Source organism: Python bivittatus, unplaced genomic scaffold (assembly GCF_059951505.1).
Source record: "Python bivittatus isolate LINGU-HERP-01145 unplaced genomic scaffold, Pbiv_v1 ctg000400_np1212, whole genome shotgun sequence".
In the NCBI taxonomy this organism is placed as follows: Eukaryota; Metazoa; Chordata; class Lepidosauria; order Squamata; family Pythonidae; genus Python; species Python bivittatus.
Window position 1 is genome coordinate 5,017,613 of NW_028277073.1, and position 15,348 is coordinate 5,032,960.

The following is a 15,348-nucleotide window of genomic DNA, read 5'->3' on the forward strand; positions in this document are numbered from 1 at the left end:
ACCAGAAGCACTTGATTCATCTTTCCACGGACCACATGAGTGCATGCCTTATCATCTTGAAGCTGCCACTGAACCACAACTTAAGCTCTGGAAACGTCTGGATTCCTTAAGACGTTCCATACACAGTGTACAGCGCAGCCGGCCCGTTTCCCAAGCACATGAAGTCTGTTCAAGAAAAGGGCCTATTAACCAGGACTGGAGCATCATGGAATCTACTGCAATGTGACTGAGTCATATAGTCTGTGAACCTTCTGTGGAAAATGTTCCTTCTTGATAGGCCTTCACAAACTGTTAGTAATGTCAGATAACCTACACCCTTTTGAAGAATCACAGTATGGTAATGACAGAAGTAAGCAGGGATCAGTAAGGAGACACCTCCACTGGTGCCTACCAGAATCCCTGCCTCACTTTAAAAATAGTAATAATGAAAAGAATAAGAATCTTCAAAGCAAAACATCCTCTAGAATCCTATTTATTTATATGAATTTCTTCATGTCCCATAAATGTTCCACAAGAATGGCAGAGAACATTCTGGGAGGCTAGTTCACTTTCTGGTAAATCAATATTTTATCCAGGCTCTCCAAGGCAGCCATTTGTGAGCACATATGCTCCCCAAATTCCAAACATTTCCTGATTCTAAATGGTTGCCTATCACAGATTAGTAGATAAAAAGCTAGAAATAATAGTGGTCATTATATTGATAGCTATGAAAAAATGTACAGGAATGTAACTTTTTAAAATCCAATTTAAATAAAGAAATGTTTTAAAGGATAATGTAATTTCCATATAGTCACTTACCCCAGGACACTTAATTTGGGGAAGAAAGGCAAGGAAAAGATGCTTGTCTGATGAATGAAAATTTTAAATTTGGAGTATTGGCCTTTGTAATATAACACATCCCACATATTTGGTGTAGTTGCTTCATGATACTTCAACAAATTACTTTTCAATAACAACCATAAAATATGCTGTCTAAACATGAGAAATGAGGATGGGATCAGCGCTAGCACCTTTAAAATATTTTGCACGTGTGCACACTGTCATCCAAGAGCTAAACACATTTTAAAAATATAAAAGGTCTACAAAGTTGCATGCACTGCCACTCTTCAGAAATTGGACGGCACAGGGGGAACCCCCCCCCCACCTAAAATACAGGGCAAAGAGATTAGATTCAGGAGGAAATATTTTTATCATAAGTATTAATGCCACGTGTTGTACCCCATGTGATATGGGGCATCAACATCCTGTGCAAGATTTTAATAGCAGTACTGTTTGGAAGAAGAACAGAGTGTATATTTACTTGACTGCAGAATATGGTGCTTTAAGTGCTTGGATAACGTATTATCATTACAAAAGCAAAAAACCCCACAGTTTAGGGTAACAGCTTTGAATGCAAATCTTCCCAGGATCCTAGTCTGGCTTTTCCAGCAAGGACAGGGAGAGGCCTATGAGATCTGGAGTAGGACTGCAGGAAACACTAAGCCAAAAATGTACATTGATCAGACTATAGAGAAAGGCCCAGATTCAGAGGGGTTAAATTTAGTCTCACTTTCAGATACAGTATCTTAGGCTGACACCCCACATATCATACAGAGCAAGCAGAAAAAGGAAAAGTAGGACTACTAGAGCTGGGATGCAAAAATTGAGATGTCTGCTGTCCTAGGTGTGTTTTTTTCAAGAGGCCACCAGTCAGAGGGAAGGAGAAACAAAATTTCCTGTAAATGGATTTTTATTTCAAAAATAAAGATTTATTTGACATACAAGGAATTGGGTTCCATTTTCTCCCTTATTTCTAGAAAATGTTCTACTATTTCTTCCATTATCTGTTTTTCTATCTTATTTTCTATTCTACAGTTTTCCACTTCTGTACTCTTTCCCTAGTTTTATGTTACTTTAAGAATTCCTTAAATTAACCCACATTTGTTTTTTCTGGTCTTCAGATTTATTCAATCAACTGTTTGCTTGCTTACTATCTCTCATTAGGTGTGAAGTCAGTTGGCATAATTTGACTCCCAGAAAAATTAAAAAACAAAACAAAACAATCCAAGCAGAGGGCAGTAAAAAAATAAAAACAAAAAATGGCCCTTTCATTGTTACTCGCCAGCAAAAACCAGGCCAACAGGCCACAGCTAGTCTGCTCTTGGCCAGTAATTGGCAATTGCTGGCAAAAACCAAGCCAGATGGAATAGCTGGCCTGGTTTTTGCTGCAAGAACAATACAGTGTATCAGTGTTTCTCAACCTTGGCAACTTGAAGATGTGTGGACTTCAACTCCCAGAATTCCCCAGCCAGCCAAGTCCACACATCTTCAAGTTGCCAAGGTTGAGAAACACTGCTGTATATACTTTCATGGTATCTGAGCAAGTGCAGTGATATCACTATGAAAGATCCATCCCACAGCAGCATCACCATGCAGACATGTAAAGGATGGGTTGTGCAGTGATGTCACTGCAAGGGGGCTTGCCATAACTTAATCCCCCTTGCTTCAGTTGCCAGTGCTTGTGAGTTATTTACTGGGCTTGGGCGTTGGGATAAGCCCACACCCTGGCCACTTGCCAGCCCCCAAGGCTGCCTCTCAATGCCAGCACTTGGGCCACTTGGGAGAAGCTTGTCACTGTCCTCTGCATTCTCCACTGCAGCTGGTGATGCTCTGTAACTGTCTCTGATGTGCCACGACTCAGTTGCTCCCTTCCCCATCAGGTATGACTATTGCCACGTTCAGATTTCTTTTAATTCTCCCACTCCTTACTCTTCAGCCATTTGGGCTTGTTCTCCAAAATTTGGGCTTGTACTCTTCAGAACATTTGGGCTTGTTCTCCAAAAATGGTAAGGGCAGGGCCCTTAAAGGGAGACAGTTGAATGGGAAGTATGGACATTTCTATTTGCTTCACATCCTTCCTCCCACGACCATTTACAAGGGAGCAAAGAGTTAGAATGTTCTCAATCTCTCTGCTGTCATATAGTAGTCATCCAGGTTTTTGTAGCTCAGATCTGGTAGCCCAAAGTTAAACATTCAGTCAAGGTGGTTACAGCCAAGTGCATGGAAACATCCATGGAGTTTTCTTGGCAGCAGTTCAAGAGTACAGTACTTTGCTATTGCCTCTTCCTCTATCTCTCTATCTCTCTATCTCTCTATCTCTCTATCTCTCTATCTCTCTATCTCTCTATCCATCCATCCATCCATCCATCCATCCATCCATCCATCCATCCATCCAACATAGCCTGCTGCTCTTGGATTTCCTGTAGATCTCCCAACCAATTAAAATCCCCCTTTCCTTGCAATGTCATTATTAGATCTTCCTTTAACTGTGACAAGGCAAGCAATATCACTGCATGTTATTTGGTTAGAACAGAGTTATCTGTAATCATGTGCCATTTTATTATTAATTGACTCTTATTCTGATCCCAAAGCACAGCTGATGGAATTCACAGTTGCAGTTCTGGACCAATGATCATCCCTGCCCCACCTGAAATTCACCTCTTTCATGGCAATGAAGGCATTAGTTTTTCAAGGAGAACTTCTGCAGAGGGTGTATGCTATAGTGAAAGCCTTGTTGTGTGTTATGTGAAATGCCATTATGTGTGTCTCCCTGCATATGTCTATGAATGCAGAAATGTTCACGTAGATGCATAAATGCACTATGGGGGGAGGAGGGATATGAGAGAAAGAGGATGAGTGTGTTAGTGTCAGGCTATTGGGAAATTGACTCAAAGCGAAGGTAATCCTTTCTCCCAGCCGTAAATCACAGAGAGTCTTCTTAACGCAATTTACTGAAATGAAAGTGATAAGGTTACAAAAGTTGCAGCAACTAAACCATTTCCCTTTAGAACCTATTTGCTTCCCAGGACTTACCATGTATTTATTCATTCTATTTATTCATAATAGTTTCATTGTGAACTGGTGAGGCGGCAGATCTCACACCAGCTGAATCCGTAGGGGTCCCTTCACAAAACCATCTCTTGAATCCTTACTGACCTGAGAACCAACCGTTACAGTTAGGAGGTCCTAATCAGGTTTTTCTTTGGTCCCACCTATGACCAACTTGCATCCAGAAGACTAATTGTGTGGAAATTTGGAAATGCAAAGAGTTCCTCATCCTGTCACAAGGCATAAGGTCATTAATGCAAAGCAAAAACCAGTGGAAGGAGCTATGGAATCAGCAATGAAAGGGAAATGTTGCACATGCTGAGGTTTCTCTTATTTTTTAACTATGTACTGCATTATTAGTTTATATATACAGTGTGATTTATTCTTAGCCCGGAAGTAGAACCTTAAGTCCCTCTAGTATAATTCCATAATGATTTGGTGTCCTGAAACATATGCTTTCAACTGGCTTTCTTTTAAACAGGTGTGTGCCAAAATGATTTGATTGTGCTTCCATCTTCTCTGTTCACAATATAATAACATAATGCAACCTATATAAAACATCACGCCATAAACTCTTCTGTAATAATAAAGTACTCTAGTGCCTGTTGGAGAAAATTACTTAAACAAATAAGCAGCAAAGGCTTCACAAATACATTTGCAAATGCACTTAGACAGCCTCCAGAGGAGTTCTCATGCTGCTGAACTGAGATATAATTGTGCAACTCATTCTTAGTAAGACATTACAACTGGGTCAATTAATAATAATATTGGGCAGATGTACACTGTTTTACAGTTTCCAAAAGTGCTTTTCATATCTTAGATTGGTGTTCTGAATAACAACTTGATAAGATTGGGCCCGGCTTATTAGCTTCATATTCCACATAGCAGGGCTTGAGCCTGAAGAGAAAGGTTTTCTTAAAAGGATATGATAATGGGTATGGTGGTGGTGGTGGTGGCAGTTGGATTTCTAAATTCTGTGAAGAATTACTGAAATTATTGAAATGGATGTAATTTTCCTTGTTTATATTCTATGCTGGTCTATGACCAAAATAAAGATTTGTTGTAGGTGTCCATATACACACATACATGTATGCATGCATGCAGCAGTGATGATTCGAAAGGGATGGGAGAATAAGTACAAGATGAGTTATCTCCCTCTGTTCCCGATACAACTATGGGGGAAAAATTAGTCTTCAAGATCCAATCACAAATTCCCCCCTACAATGTAGCATTTGGAACTAAGCAGCATTAACTCTGGAAAGATGGTGATTCATATCCAGCACATACTATACAGACCACTGTATAGGTCAGATTTAAAGGCAGTTCTTACATCATCTGCATTAGTACATGGCAGTTCCTCATCTGAACCAAAGAAGAATGCCAAGTCCAGAATATTAGTTGTTCGTGTTGTCAATCACTTAAAAAGGATTCATGACAGAAGCTGGCAAAACACAAGCTTAGTCCAAGGCAGAACAGACCTCCCTTGGCTCAGCTGTAAAATTGATTTTGAACTAAAAAGGTTATTGAATTGTCTGTTTCCTGAATTTGACTCGTGGGATAGTTTATGTTCATGTTAATGCTTTTGACTTCCCTTTTGTTTTGGTTAGAAAAGCAATATTTCCAATTTATTACAGAGAGTTTCATGGGAGACCCCTTACAGGAACCCACTTTCTCTCCTTTGTAGAAACTGTAATAGTTCATTTCTTTTGAAAGTGTATCTTACTGTAATCTTTAGGAAGATTTGGCTACCTGGTTCAATTTTGTTTTCAACTATATTGTTCCTCATCAGAAACTACCGTGTGTAGAAAGGTCCTGTATACACAAAACCAATTTCGAAGCATCTGTGTCATTCTTAAACAAAATAATATTTTGAAGTGTTGGCATATTTTAATTCTAAAACCATCAGAAGAGATTGATCAATATTATGAAATAGCCATCTTGTAAGTTTTATTTGGGGTGGCAGGGAAAAAATCTATGTCATGATTAGGAACTCATCTGCAACCCGGACAAGTTTGATAGCAGCGACAATCCTGCCATCAAATAGAGACGTCTCCTGTAGGATCTTGGAGATATAAGAGGGTCTTTTGGCTACCTGTTAGATAGCTATCTCTCCTACTATAGGTAAGGAGTAGGGTATGGAGTGTAAGAAAGGAAGCCTGGGACAGGACACCATAAAACTCCTATCAACTCCAGACAATGTGGCCTACAGTAGAAATGAAGAGAGCTATCATCCAATAACATTTGGAGGAGCGCAAGTACCAGTTTCTCCCCTATGGTACAATTGATCTGTATGGCAAATGGTTGGTTCAAATACTAGCAAATACTTCCAGCCTAAGCTACCATATAGGTGATGTTCTGATATAGCCTGAGATCCTTGGAAGATGAGCGGGATACCAGTAAAAAACAGGGCATTTGACTTCAGGAGTATATCAGCTGGTCGTTAATATTTCTTTTGAATAGTAATGTATGGACTTAAAATTGAAAAAGTACAGTTGAAAATGATAGGGAGACTTGTGCATTCTTTGTGCATCAATCTCAAGAAACAATCAAAAGTGCAATAGTAGGTGGTGCCTTGCAGCTCATAGAAGTTCCTCCTTGAAAATCAGTGATCAGGTGTCACAAATGTTCTTGCTATTAAAAAAAAAACCCTTAAACTTCATCACAGGGGCTTCCTTGTCTTCTATAATAGTTTTGCATTTAGTAGCATATGTGAGTCCATGTTCTGATACAATATTTGTTCCAGACTACTAAAGTCTTCAGTATATTATCCCAAATATTTCAGGACTGAACTCTTGGTGTCCCGAAATTTCTATGCGACAGGAACAAAATGATGCAATTTTATTATTTCTTTCTCTGACCAGAAAAGAGAATTCAAGGAAAACAGGCCAACTCAAAGCATGCTGCAAACACTACCTCTTACAGGAGAAATGTTTGGTTTGAAGAGAAACTGAAAGCACCATAGAAACTCTGTGAATGCACGCATTCATTCTGTTAAGGGCTCATTTCAAAGAGAGAAACAAAAAGGAAAACATGAGACACCAAAATCTTCTCCCCCCTTTTTTTCCTTAAAGCTACTTTGTATGCATAGTCACAGATAAGTCCAGAAAGCTTCAGCCAATGTCTCACTGAAAGCAGATCTATTTAGGAGACCTTGACTTACACTCAAAACCTGACACTGCTTGATTCAATGTAGCCCATGAACTATTTCAGGGAGATATTTAATTTCTGAATCAATAGGAAAGAATTAATATGTTCTATGTTTCTGCAATTCAGGGCTTTTGATAATGTAGCACTGTTAGCTTCAGTGCCTCGGTCCCAGTAGTGAACTGAAGCTTCTTTCTGTCTGGCATTATTGAAGTTAATTCTAGATCTCCTTGCTGCTACTGCCTTTAAATCATTACCTGTTTTTAAGCGTTTCCAATAATAGAGGAAATGAGTGATTGCTAATTGCAATAGAGTTCATGAAGCAGCACACGTCTGAGACAGAGGCCTTGGCTAACATTAACACTATCTAGGTGATTTGAGCTCTTTAGTATGGCTGTAGCTAACAGCTCAACTACAGTGAGACCAAGCTGTTGCTTCTCGGTCTTCCTCCTTACCTCTCTTTATGCACTGAATCTTACTGAAAAGTTCAGTTACATACTTGTACAATGCTGCTGTAGTCAGGGATATCTTCTGGCACAGTAGTTTCATAACTGCTCTGGAGAAAGATGGGTCGGTTGTCATTGACATCCAGCACTGTGATATGTACAGTCGCAGTCCCAGTCCTCCGTTTGCCTGTTGGACCATTATCTGTGAGAACAAAGCACTCCATGTCATCTCCTAACATTCAGAAGAAAAGCGCTGTCAGTTCCACCGACTGCATCATGATCAATCCTAGGAAATTCTAAAGAAAATAAGGGCAAAATGCTTCATACCTCTCTATCTACCATCTTCAACTTAAATAATCTCCGAGCCATTACTTTCTAAGAGATGTCAGGCTCCTAGAGTCCCAGCAATTAATTTTTCTCTTCTTAGTAGATGCTCAATTGGGACTGGACAAAATCTTTATCTCTACAAACTCCAGGAAAGCTTTAAGCCCTCTTGGAATGTCAATAAGCAACAATACCAAGGAAAGAAGACAACAATAATATAAGATGAAGGTAGTATTTAGTAAACATTGTGGGGTTTTTTTTTATCTCCATCAAAAACAACTTGGATTAGATTATATTTGAAGAATGGTTGTTCAGTCACTTCCGATTCTTCTTAATCTGAGAGGCATCATTAGGCCAGGATTGTCTATCAATAACTACTTTTTTGAGTTCTTGTAAACTAATGCTTGTGTCATCAAGGCATACTATTGAGCAACCTTGTCTTCTGTCAGCCTCTTTTTAAACAGCTTCTGATTTTTAGAATGCAAGATCTTTATTTTATAGTGATTTTGGTTATGTTTTTATGTCTTGCTTGATGGATGACATTTATATTTTACACAGTACACTTCACAAGCCACTGAATGTCCTTGCCACATGTTTGTTGTGTACCAATTTGCATTTTCATTGCAATTAGTTTTCTTACAGATTTCAGTAGAAATTTCCATATGCAAAAAATAGTGTGGTGCTCAGAATGGTAAATTTTGTTGAATAAATTTTCCCCTACAAAATATATTGCATTCTGAATGATATAAAATCTTTCATAAATACGTGTTACATGGGAAAAAAAATCATAGTGATTAAAATAAATACTTAATTCCTATGATCATGATATTTTCCTAACTAATCTACATTTAAACTTAATGTGGGGAAGTTCACTGTATTTTACCCCACAATATGCTGAAGAATATTTTCTTCAACAAGTTAACAAAACAGAAACTACATCTCATAGAAGCCCACAAAGATGTTCCTTTCCAGAATACTAGATGAAAACGCATGGCTCATCCAGGTTGGTCTGAAGATCAGTAAAAGCCATTTTTCCCTTTCTGAAAGCTTCAGGAGAGAAAACTATACTACTAATTTGCAAATCAGGTCCTTTATACAAGTTCCTCACCCCAAAAGCAGCAGCATGAGTTTTTAGAGAAGGATGAAGAAAAAGATGCCATAAGACACGCTTACCAATGGCTTCTAGGATGAGGGTGTAGGATGGCATGGTTTCTCTATCCAGGTTGACAACTGTTCTAACTATTCCATCCCTAAAGCCGACACTGAATTTTCCATCCTGGTTCCCACCTGCAGGGAAAAAACAAACAATAAAAAGGAACGACATGATTTATGTCTACACAAGCATTTATCCATCTGCACTTTATTCGGAATTATGAACTATGGAACTAAGAAATTGAGATATTAACATGCACATGGTTTCTCCATGTGTATATATACAACTGCAGGATTGACGTTGTCACCTCATATAAATGTGACCAAAAAATATTCAGGATCCCTGCCCTAAACCAGCTTCATGTGAGTTGGCTTTAGTTTCCAAATCTTCAGGACTTCAGCCTTCTGTCTTTCTGTCCTACAGCATGTCTTTTGCAACAACAAATTGGTCTGAAGCACAGCAATATCCACCTTTGTGGATAAAATTATGAAATATTTGTCTAAGAAATATGAAGTCATTTAATGGTGAATTATGTGGAAAAATGTATTCCCAAACCATTTTCAAGCTAGTACTAATATGTACATGACACAGAAAGAAAATTCAGCCTGTAAGATAATTTCTATAGCCTAAATTGGGAGTAATTTCAAAGAATGCATCTCAGAATGAATTGTTTTAGTTAGCCAAAGGTGAAATTGCAGATTTATGGTATTAAACAAATTTAAATTGTCATGGTTTAGGAACACTGGAAATTGCCTTCTACTGAAATCAAATCATTGGTCCATTTAATTCATGAGTACTGATACTGACTGTAATCCAAAGGAGGAATTTTTCAAGCCTTCTTGGAAAAACTATAGACTGAACCTGGGAATTGCAGATGCTCCATCTCTATGCTATGCCTTTTTAATCTTTTCATCCAAGTTAACCATCTTGATTCCTGCATTTATACAAGTGATGAATGTGACAAAAATCCTAGGTGTCATTTGGGGCTCTGGGCAGTAGAGGGCGAAAACAGACAACATTTCAAGACTTTGGAAATAATATATTTATACTGTGACTTCAGAATCCCCTTTTAAATCCCACCCAGGATCCAAGCAGAGAGAGTTCCACCTTATAGTGAGAACCACTAAAGAACATTTATCCAATCAAAAGCACGTACTTTTATGTCTCACTGATTTAAATGAAAGAGAAATGACAGAAGCCATGTCTGACTGCTCATTTGGTGTCAAGCACCAGCCAGTTCTTCAAAGGTTTATCAACCATTGTCATTTGCTGCTTTTCAGGAATGGTGAAAGCAAGCTGGAATTATCAACTGACATTGCAGGGGGCAATAGATAATAGCACACAGTACTTAGTTTGGTGGATCAAATTTGGGCAAACCAGAACCACATTCTTAAATCTCTTCCACTAAAAACACTGGGGCTTAAAAACTTCTTTAATTTGACTAGAATATGTCCTTTTAATGATCCTTTTAATGTACATTATGCAATATGCAGAAGAGATGAGATCTTCCAAGAAAGCGCTTTCATATAATACCTCAGATCACGTAAGAACAGATTTATTATCCTGAATGCCTAAATTTCTGGATGAAGAAAGTACAAAATTATAAATTAAAATATATGTACAAAATGAAACTGTACATAGCTGAGAGGAAAATTCTCCTTTATTATTTAGTATCCAAAAGGTTAGGTTAATAGGCTGTGCATCTTACAGAGAGATGTAGTGTGCTACATATAGACAATATCATGGCCAATCAAAACCATTTGATATATTCTGCAATGGGAATCACATATAAATCTGAAAGAAAAAATCCAGGCCTAAAATCAAACATGATCTGCTGTAAGAATACATTTTTATAATGGAACTTTAGGTCTTTTTCAGTGCCTACATCTGAGTTTAACATACCTGGCTACACTTCAACAAACATTGCAAATGAATTCAGCCACAATGCCTTCAAATTGTCATATCCACATTCAGCAGACATAAGGCAGCTGATGACTCTTTCAGTCTGATGAGGCATAGATAATTCTCAGGAGCAAACAACCCAAAACAGTTCTGCTATCATTTGCAAAACATTATAGGAAAATGTATGCAAATCTCCATGCAAATTAGCCTTGAAAAATGGCAGGATGAAAGCCTCTCCTTACTGTCAGATTTATCTATGTTCGTCCCCTACTGCTTTGCACCAGTGCTGTCACAGTTCTACTGACCAAGGAAGATCTTTTCTTCTCGGTCAAGTTAGAAGAGGGGAAATGGATTGGTTAGGACAAGAATCAGAGGATGGTTCTCTTGGAAAGAAATGAAGGAAGGTATCTGGAAAAGAATGTCCCTACAATTAATCGAGTCCATTTGTATGGCCTGTTAGCAGGATTAAATAACTTCCTATGTGTTTCTGTTTGTTTGTGTGTTTCCTTTTTACATTCTTTTTTTCCTCTTTGATCTCTGTATTGTAAAGCCAATAAACATTTTAAAAAAGACTGAATAACTTGTCAACACCATGCCCCAAACCTTTGGGACACGGCAAGATATAAGTCTGAAAGAAAAACAGAAATAAACACAGAACTAAGTGGCTTCTATTACTTGTTGCCTGTGAACCAAGCAGCTTCTAACCCTGAAGTAAATCAGTAGGTATGGAGGTGGGTACCTGTGATGAAATAACTGAGCTCAGCATTCAGACCCACATCAGTGTCAGTACAATTCAGACGGACCACTTTGAAGTCACGTGGGATGTTTTCCAGAAGGGACACATTGTAGACAGCTGGGAAGAAGGTAGGGTTTTCGTCATTCACATCTAAAACTATAAGAGAGAATTTGATCAAACTTCATTCTGGGGCACAATTCAAGTACTCTCTGACTTCCTTAAAGGAGCTGCAACCAGTTCTACAGTAGTTACTGCCAGTTACTCTATTGCTTTAGGTATGTATGTATGTATGTATGTATGTATGTATGTGTGTGTGTATGTGTGTATTATTTACGGTCAAAGACCAGCAAAGTAGCTACAACATTAAAACAACGCATAAAAGCAGGCTAAAATACACAAAGAACAATAAAACCACCCTACAGACCTGCCAATTAAAATCTACACATATAAGAAGTTAAACCAAAGAGAATGAAATAAAACAAAGTGAAAGAAAATAATTAAAATAAAAATAAAATTTAGATAAAATAAAAGGACTTCCTCATGACACTTTGAAACTCCTTACGGCAATAGCTGCTTTAGGCAATCATTTGCACTGCCACAAGAGTTTGATGTGAGATCTGATCTATGGCTAAACTGCCTCCTTAAAAAACAAAACACCCCCCCCAACACACACACACACACACAATGCGCGCACGTGCGCGTGCACACACACACACACACACACACACACACCCCCAGACAGACTGGGTAGGAGGAAGAAAGGCCACTCAGTGTAGGCAATATGAGGCTGGCAAGAGCCTGAATAAAACAAATAGATTGCAGAGGTAAGTCAATATTTTCCCTAACGTAAGGTTTAAGTGTATTAAGTTTAAGTAATCCTTGAATGCGGGCAGTGTTTTTCAACCTCAGCAACTTTAAGATGTGTGGACTCCAACTCCCAGAATTCCCCAGCCAGCATGTTGCCTGGGAAACCCTGGAAGTTGAAGCCTACACATCTTAAAATTGCCAGCTTTGAAAAACACTGAACTAGAGCGTCCAAAGAGGGAAGTGAGAGAATGAATTGACATAGACTGTAATCTTTTAGGCCATTAAACAAGTTGACTGCACTAGAATGTGTGGCGTGAGAGAGATTGAGCTAGACTGAAATGGGAAGTAAGTCAGAAAATAGAGTGGTAAAATAGGAAAACATAATGAACAACATATGTTGTTTATGTTTATATTAATCATATTATCCCAGATGATAGAAAATGATATGACATGATATTATTCCAGATGATGGAGAGACAGTTTGGTGTAGTGGTTTTGGTACTGGACTAGAAATTGGGACACCTAGTCCTTCCTTAAGCATAGAAGCTGGCTGGGTGACTTTGGGCCAATCACAAGGTGGTTGTCCTGGGGAAAATAGGAGGAGGGGACATTACGGATACCACCTTGCATTGCAAAAGATAAAGGTAGGATAGAAATCTAATTAATAAATATAAAGAATCTCTTCCTTTCTGGAATGGTCTGGAGTAAATTCCTGCCATAACTTTTGCTTCTTATATGGTTTTGTTATTCATATCCAGGCTCCCTCAGGATACTTTGCACATTTTGTTTCTCCAAATCTGGCTTTATTTGAGCCAGCTCAGAAGGGACCGACGAACAAATATTGGTAGCCTCTGGATAAGATTACTGTCCAATTCTGTGCCTGGCTTGCTATGGCTTTTTGTCCCTTTGCTAGTAAACACAACATGCAAATTGTGTCATGAGCATAGCACTGACCTCTCTACCGACCCTAACTAATGCAGAGAAAATTATTGGAGCTATTAGAACCAGAAAGAAACCTCTGTGCCAACTTTGGAGAATCACCCTCCCCACTCACTCATGCATATTTAAAATATGATATAGTAGCAATATTGAGCCAGCATCCAGAGTGCTTCAGTCCATCAATCACCTCTGACAGTGAGGGTGCTAGTAGAACTTTTGGATGGCTCCCCTGCATCGCTTGCTACTACCCTCAAGTAGTATTCAGCAATTCTTTCCCTGTCTAGAATAGTAGTGGAGTTGATAAGACCGCTCTTGCTGTTGATGACAAAGTCCATTCTGGGCATGCCCACCTGCATGCGGTATGTCACTTGGCCATTCAAGTCTTTGTCAAGGTCTATGGCCACCACCTAGGACATGAAGCATAAGAGTGAGGAGCTCATCCTGATGAAGAGAAAAGCAGATTTTTTTTTTTTTTTGATTCTCAGCAGAGCCAGCAATTTACTTCCCTGAGACACAGGTATTTTCAAACAGCAGTTCTCAACAGTTGCCTTGATGGAGCCACTACACTAACATTGACATTTCTTCATGGAGCACCATGGAAGCCAACTGTTTCAAATATGTTTAAGGTAATCTTGGTAAACAAGAGTGAACCTTATATATCATGGGATGTAAAATTCACTATTTTTAATAATTTATCAGGCTGACTCACAGTATATTTACTTGCATTTAACCTAATAGTGATGTTACTATATTATTGTTGACCTTCCCCCCCACTGTTGATCATGAATGGTCTTCAGACAGCAAGTTGGCAGCCATTGCTTTAAAATATCACCCCACTAGTGACATTTAAATCTCCTGCTCATTGTATTAAAATAAGAAATAAATGCAAGTGTAAACTTATATGGGTATAAAGACACAATTATGTTTGTAATGCAAAATTAAACTATGTTAGGAAAGGGGATATTCCCCAAACTGAGGAAATGACAAATGGACACTGCATGCTGGCAGTGCTCGTTCCTGACGCTTGCTCACATTTTCCTGAATAAACTGAGAAAACTTTTCTCAGTCTGATGTTCCCTCTGGAGGCTGGACTAATTCCCATTTTGTCACAACCAGCCTGAACTCAGGTGAGAGAGATGAACTAGGCTAGGGCTCAGCCCACTATCCCAATGTTTCTCAACCTTAGCAACTTTAAGGTGCGTGGATTTCATGCTGGCTGGGGAATTCTGGGAGTTGAAGTCCACATGCCTTAAAATTGCTGAGGTTGAGAAACACTGTGCTAGCCAACTGCTGTTTCATCATTATATTTAAACTCTCCCAATTTCTCCTTGGCCTTTCTATACAAAATGGGAAGATAATAGCAAAAGAAACAACATTTGACAGCTTAGCAAATTCAGAAAGGGAAGGGATGCTGGTTTTGTAGAAAACTGTAATCAAACTGCCGAGAAGAAAATGCCACGAGTCCTCTCCACCAACAACCCCATTGTAACACCGTATGCTAACTAAAGGACATGTTCCTCATTCCTTTAGTTGGCATATAATTAAGATGAAAAATAAGACTTACCTGGAAGACAGATGACCCTGCTGGAAGACCCTCAGGAATCTCAGTGATAAAAGGTAAATTCTGGAAGGTGGGATCATTGTCATTAAGGTCCAGCAAGCTTACAAACACAGTGGCGCTACTTGTGGCCCGTAATGGTGGCCTCCCACCTGCAGGGATCAGAAAAAGTCATAGCCTCAATCCCACCAGTACCTTTTTCCACTGAAGCCTGTAAAAGAGACTTTCTAAGACATTGTCATGGTGGACCATCCTAAAATGAGCTCCAAACATCTTTGAGGATTAGGTAGTCTTGGGAAAGGTCAGTGTGATGACAAAACCATTACACTAGACTGCAAAAGTAGAGTTTAGAAGGCAGCACTTTTTTTTTTTTTAATCTACTTTAAAACCCTGTAATGTTTACAGAGAAAAGCCAAAGTTTCGTCAACAATATGCAATATATAAGAATGTGGAAGTAACTCCTGTAGTTTTA

At 38.7% G+C, this 15,348-nt stretch overlaps 1 protein-coding gene across 1 annotated transcript in view; it reads right to left on the reverse strand.

The window, feature by feature from the left end:
* Positions 1-15,348, reverse strand: part of CDH23 (cadherin related 23) — a 469,716-nt gene that overhangs the window by 116,891 nt on the left and 337,477 nt on the right. The window contains exons 23-27 of the mRNA XM_088144253.1: positions 14,883-15,028; positions 13,506-13,725; positions 11,576-11,728; positions 8,955-9,068; positions 7,511-7,659 (exon numbers count right to left, since the gene is read on the reverse strand). Of these exons, the coding sequence (XP_088000379.1) occupies positions 7,511-7,659; positions 8,955-9,068; positions 11,576-11,728; positions 13,506-13,725; positions 14,883-15,028 (782 nt within the window). The remainder of the gene's footprint in view (positions 1-7,510; positions 7,660-8,954; positions 9,069-11,575; positions 11,729-13,505; positions 13,726-14,882; positions 15,029-15,348) is intronic.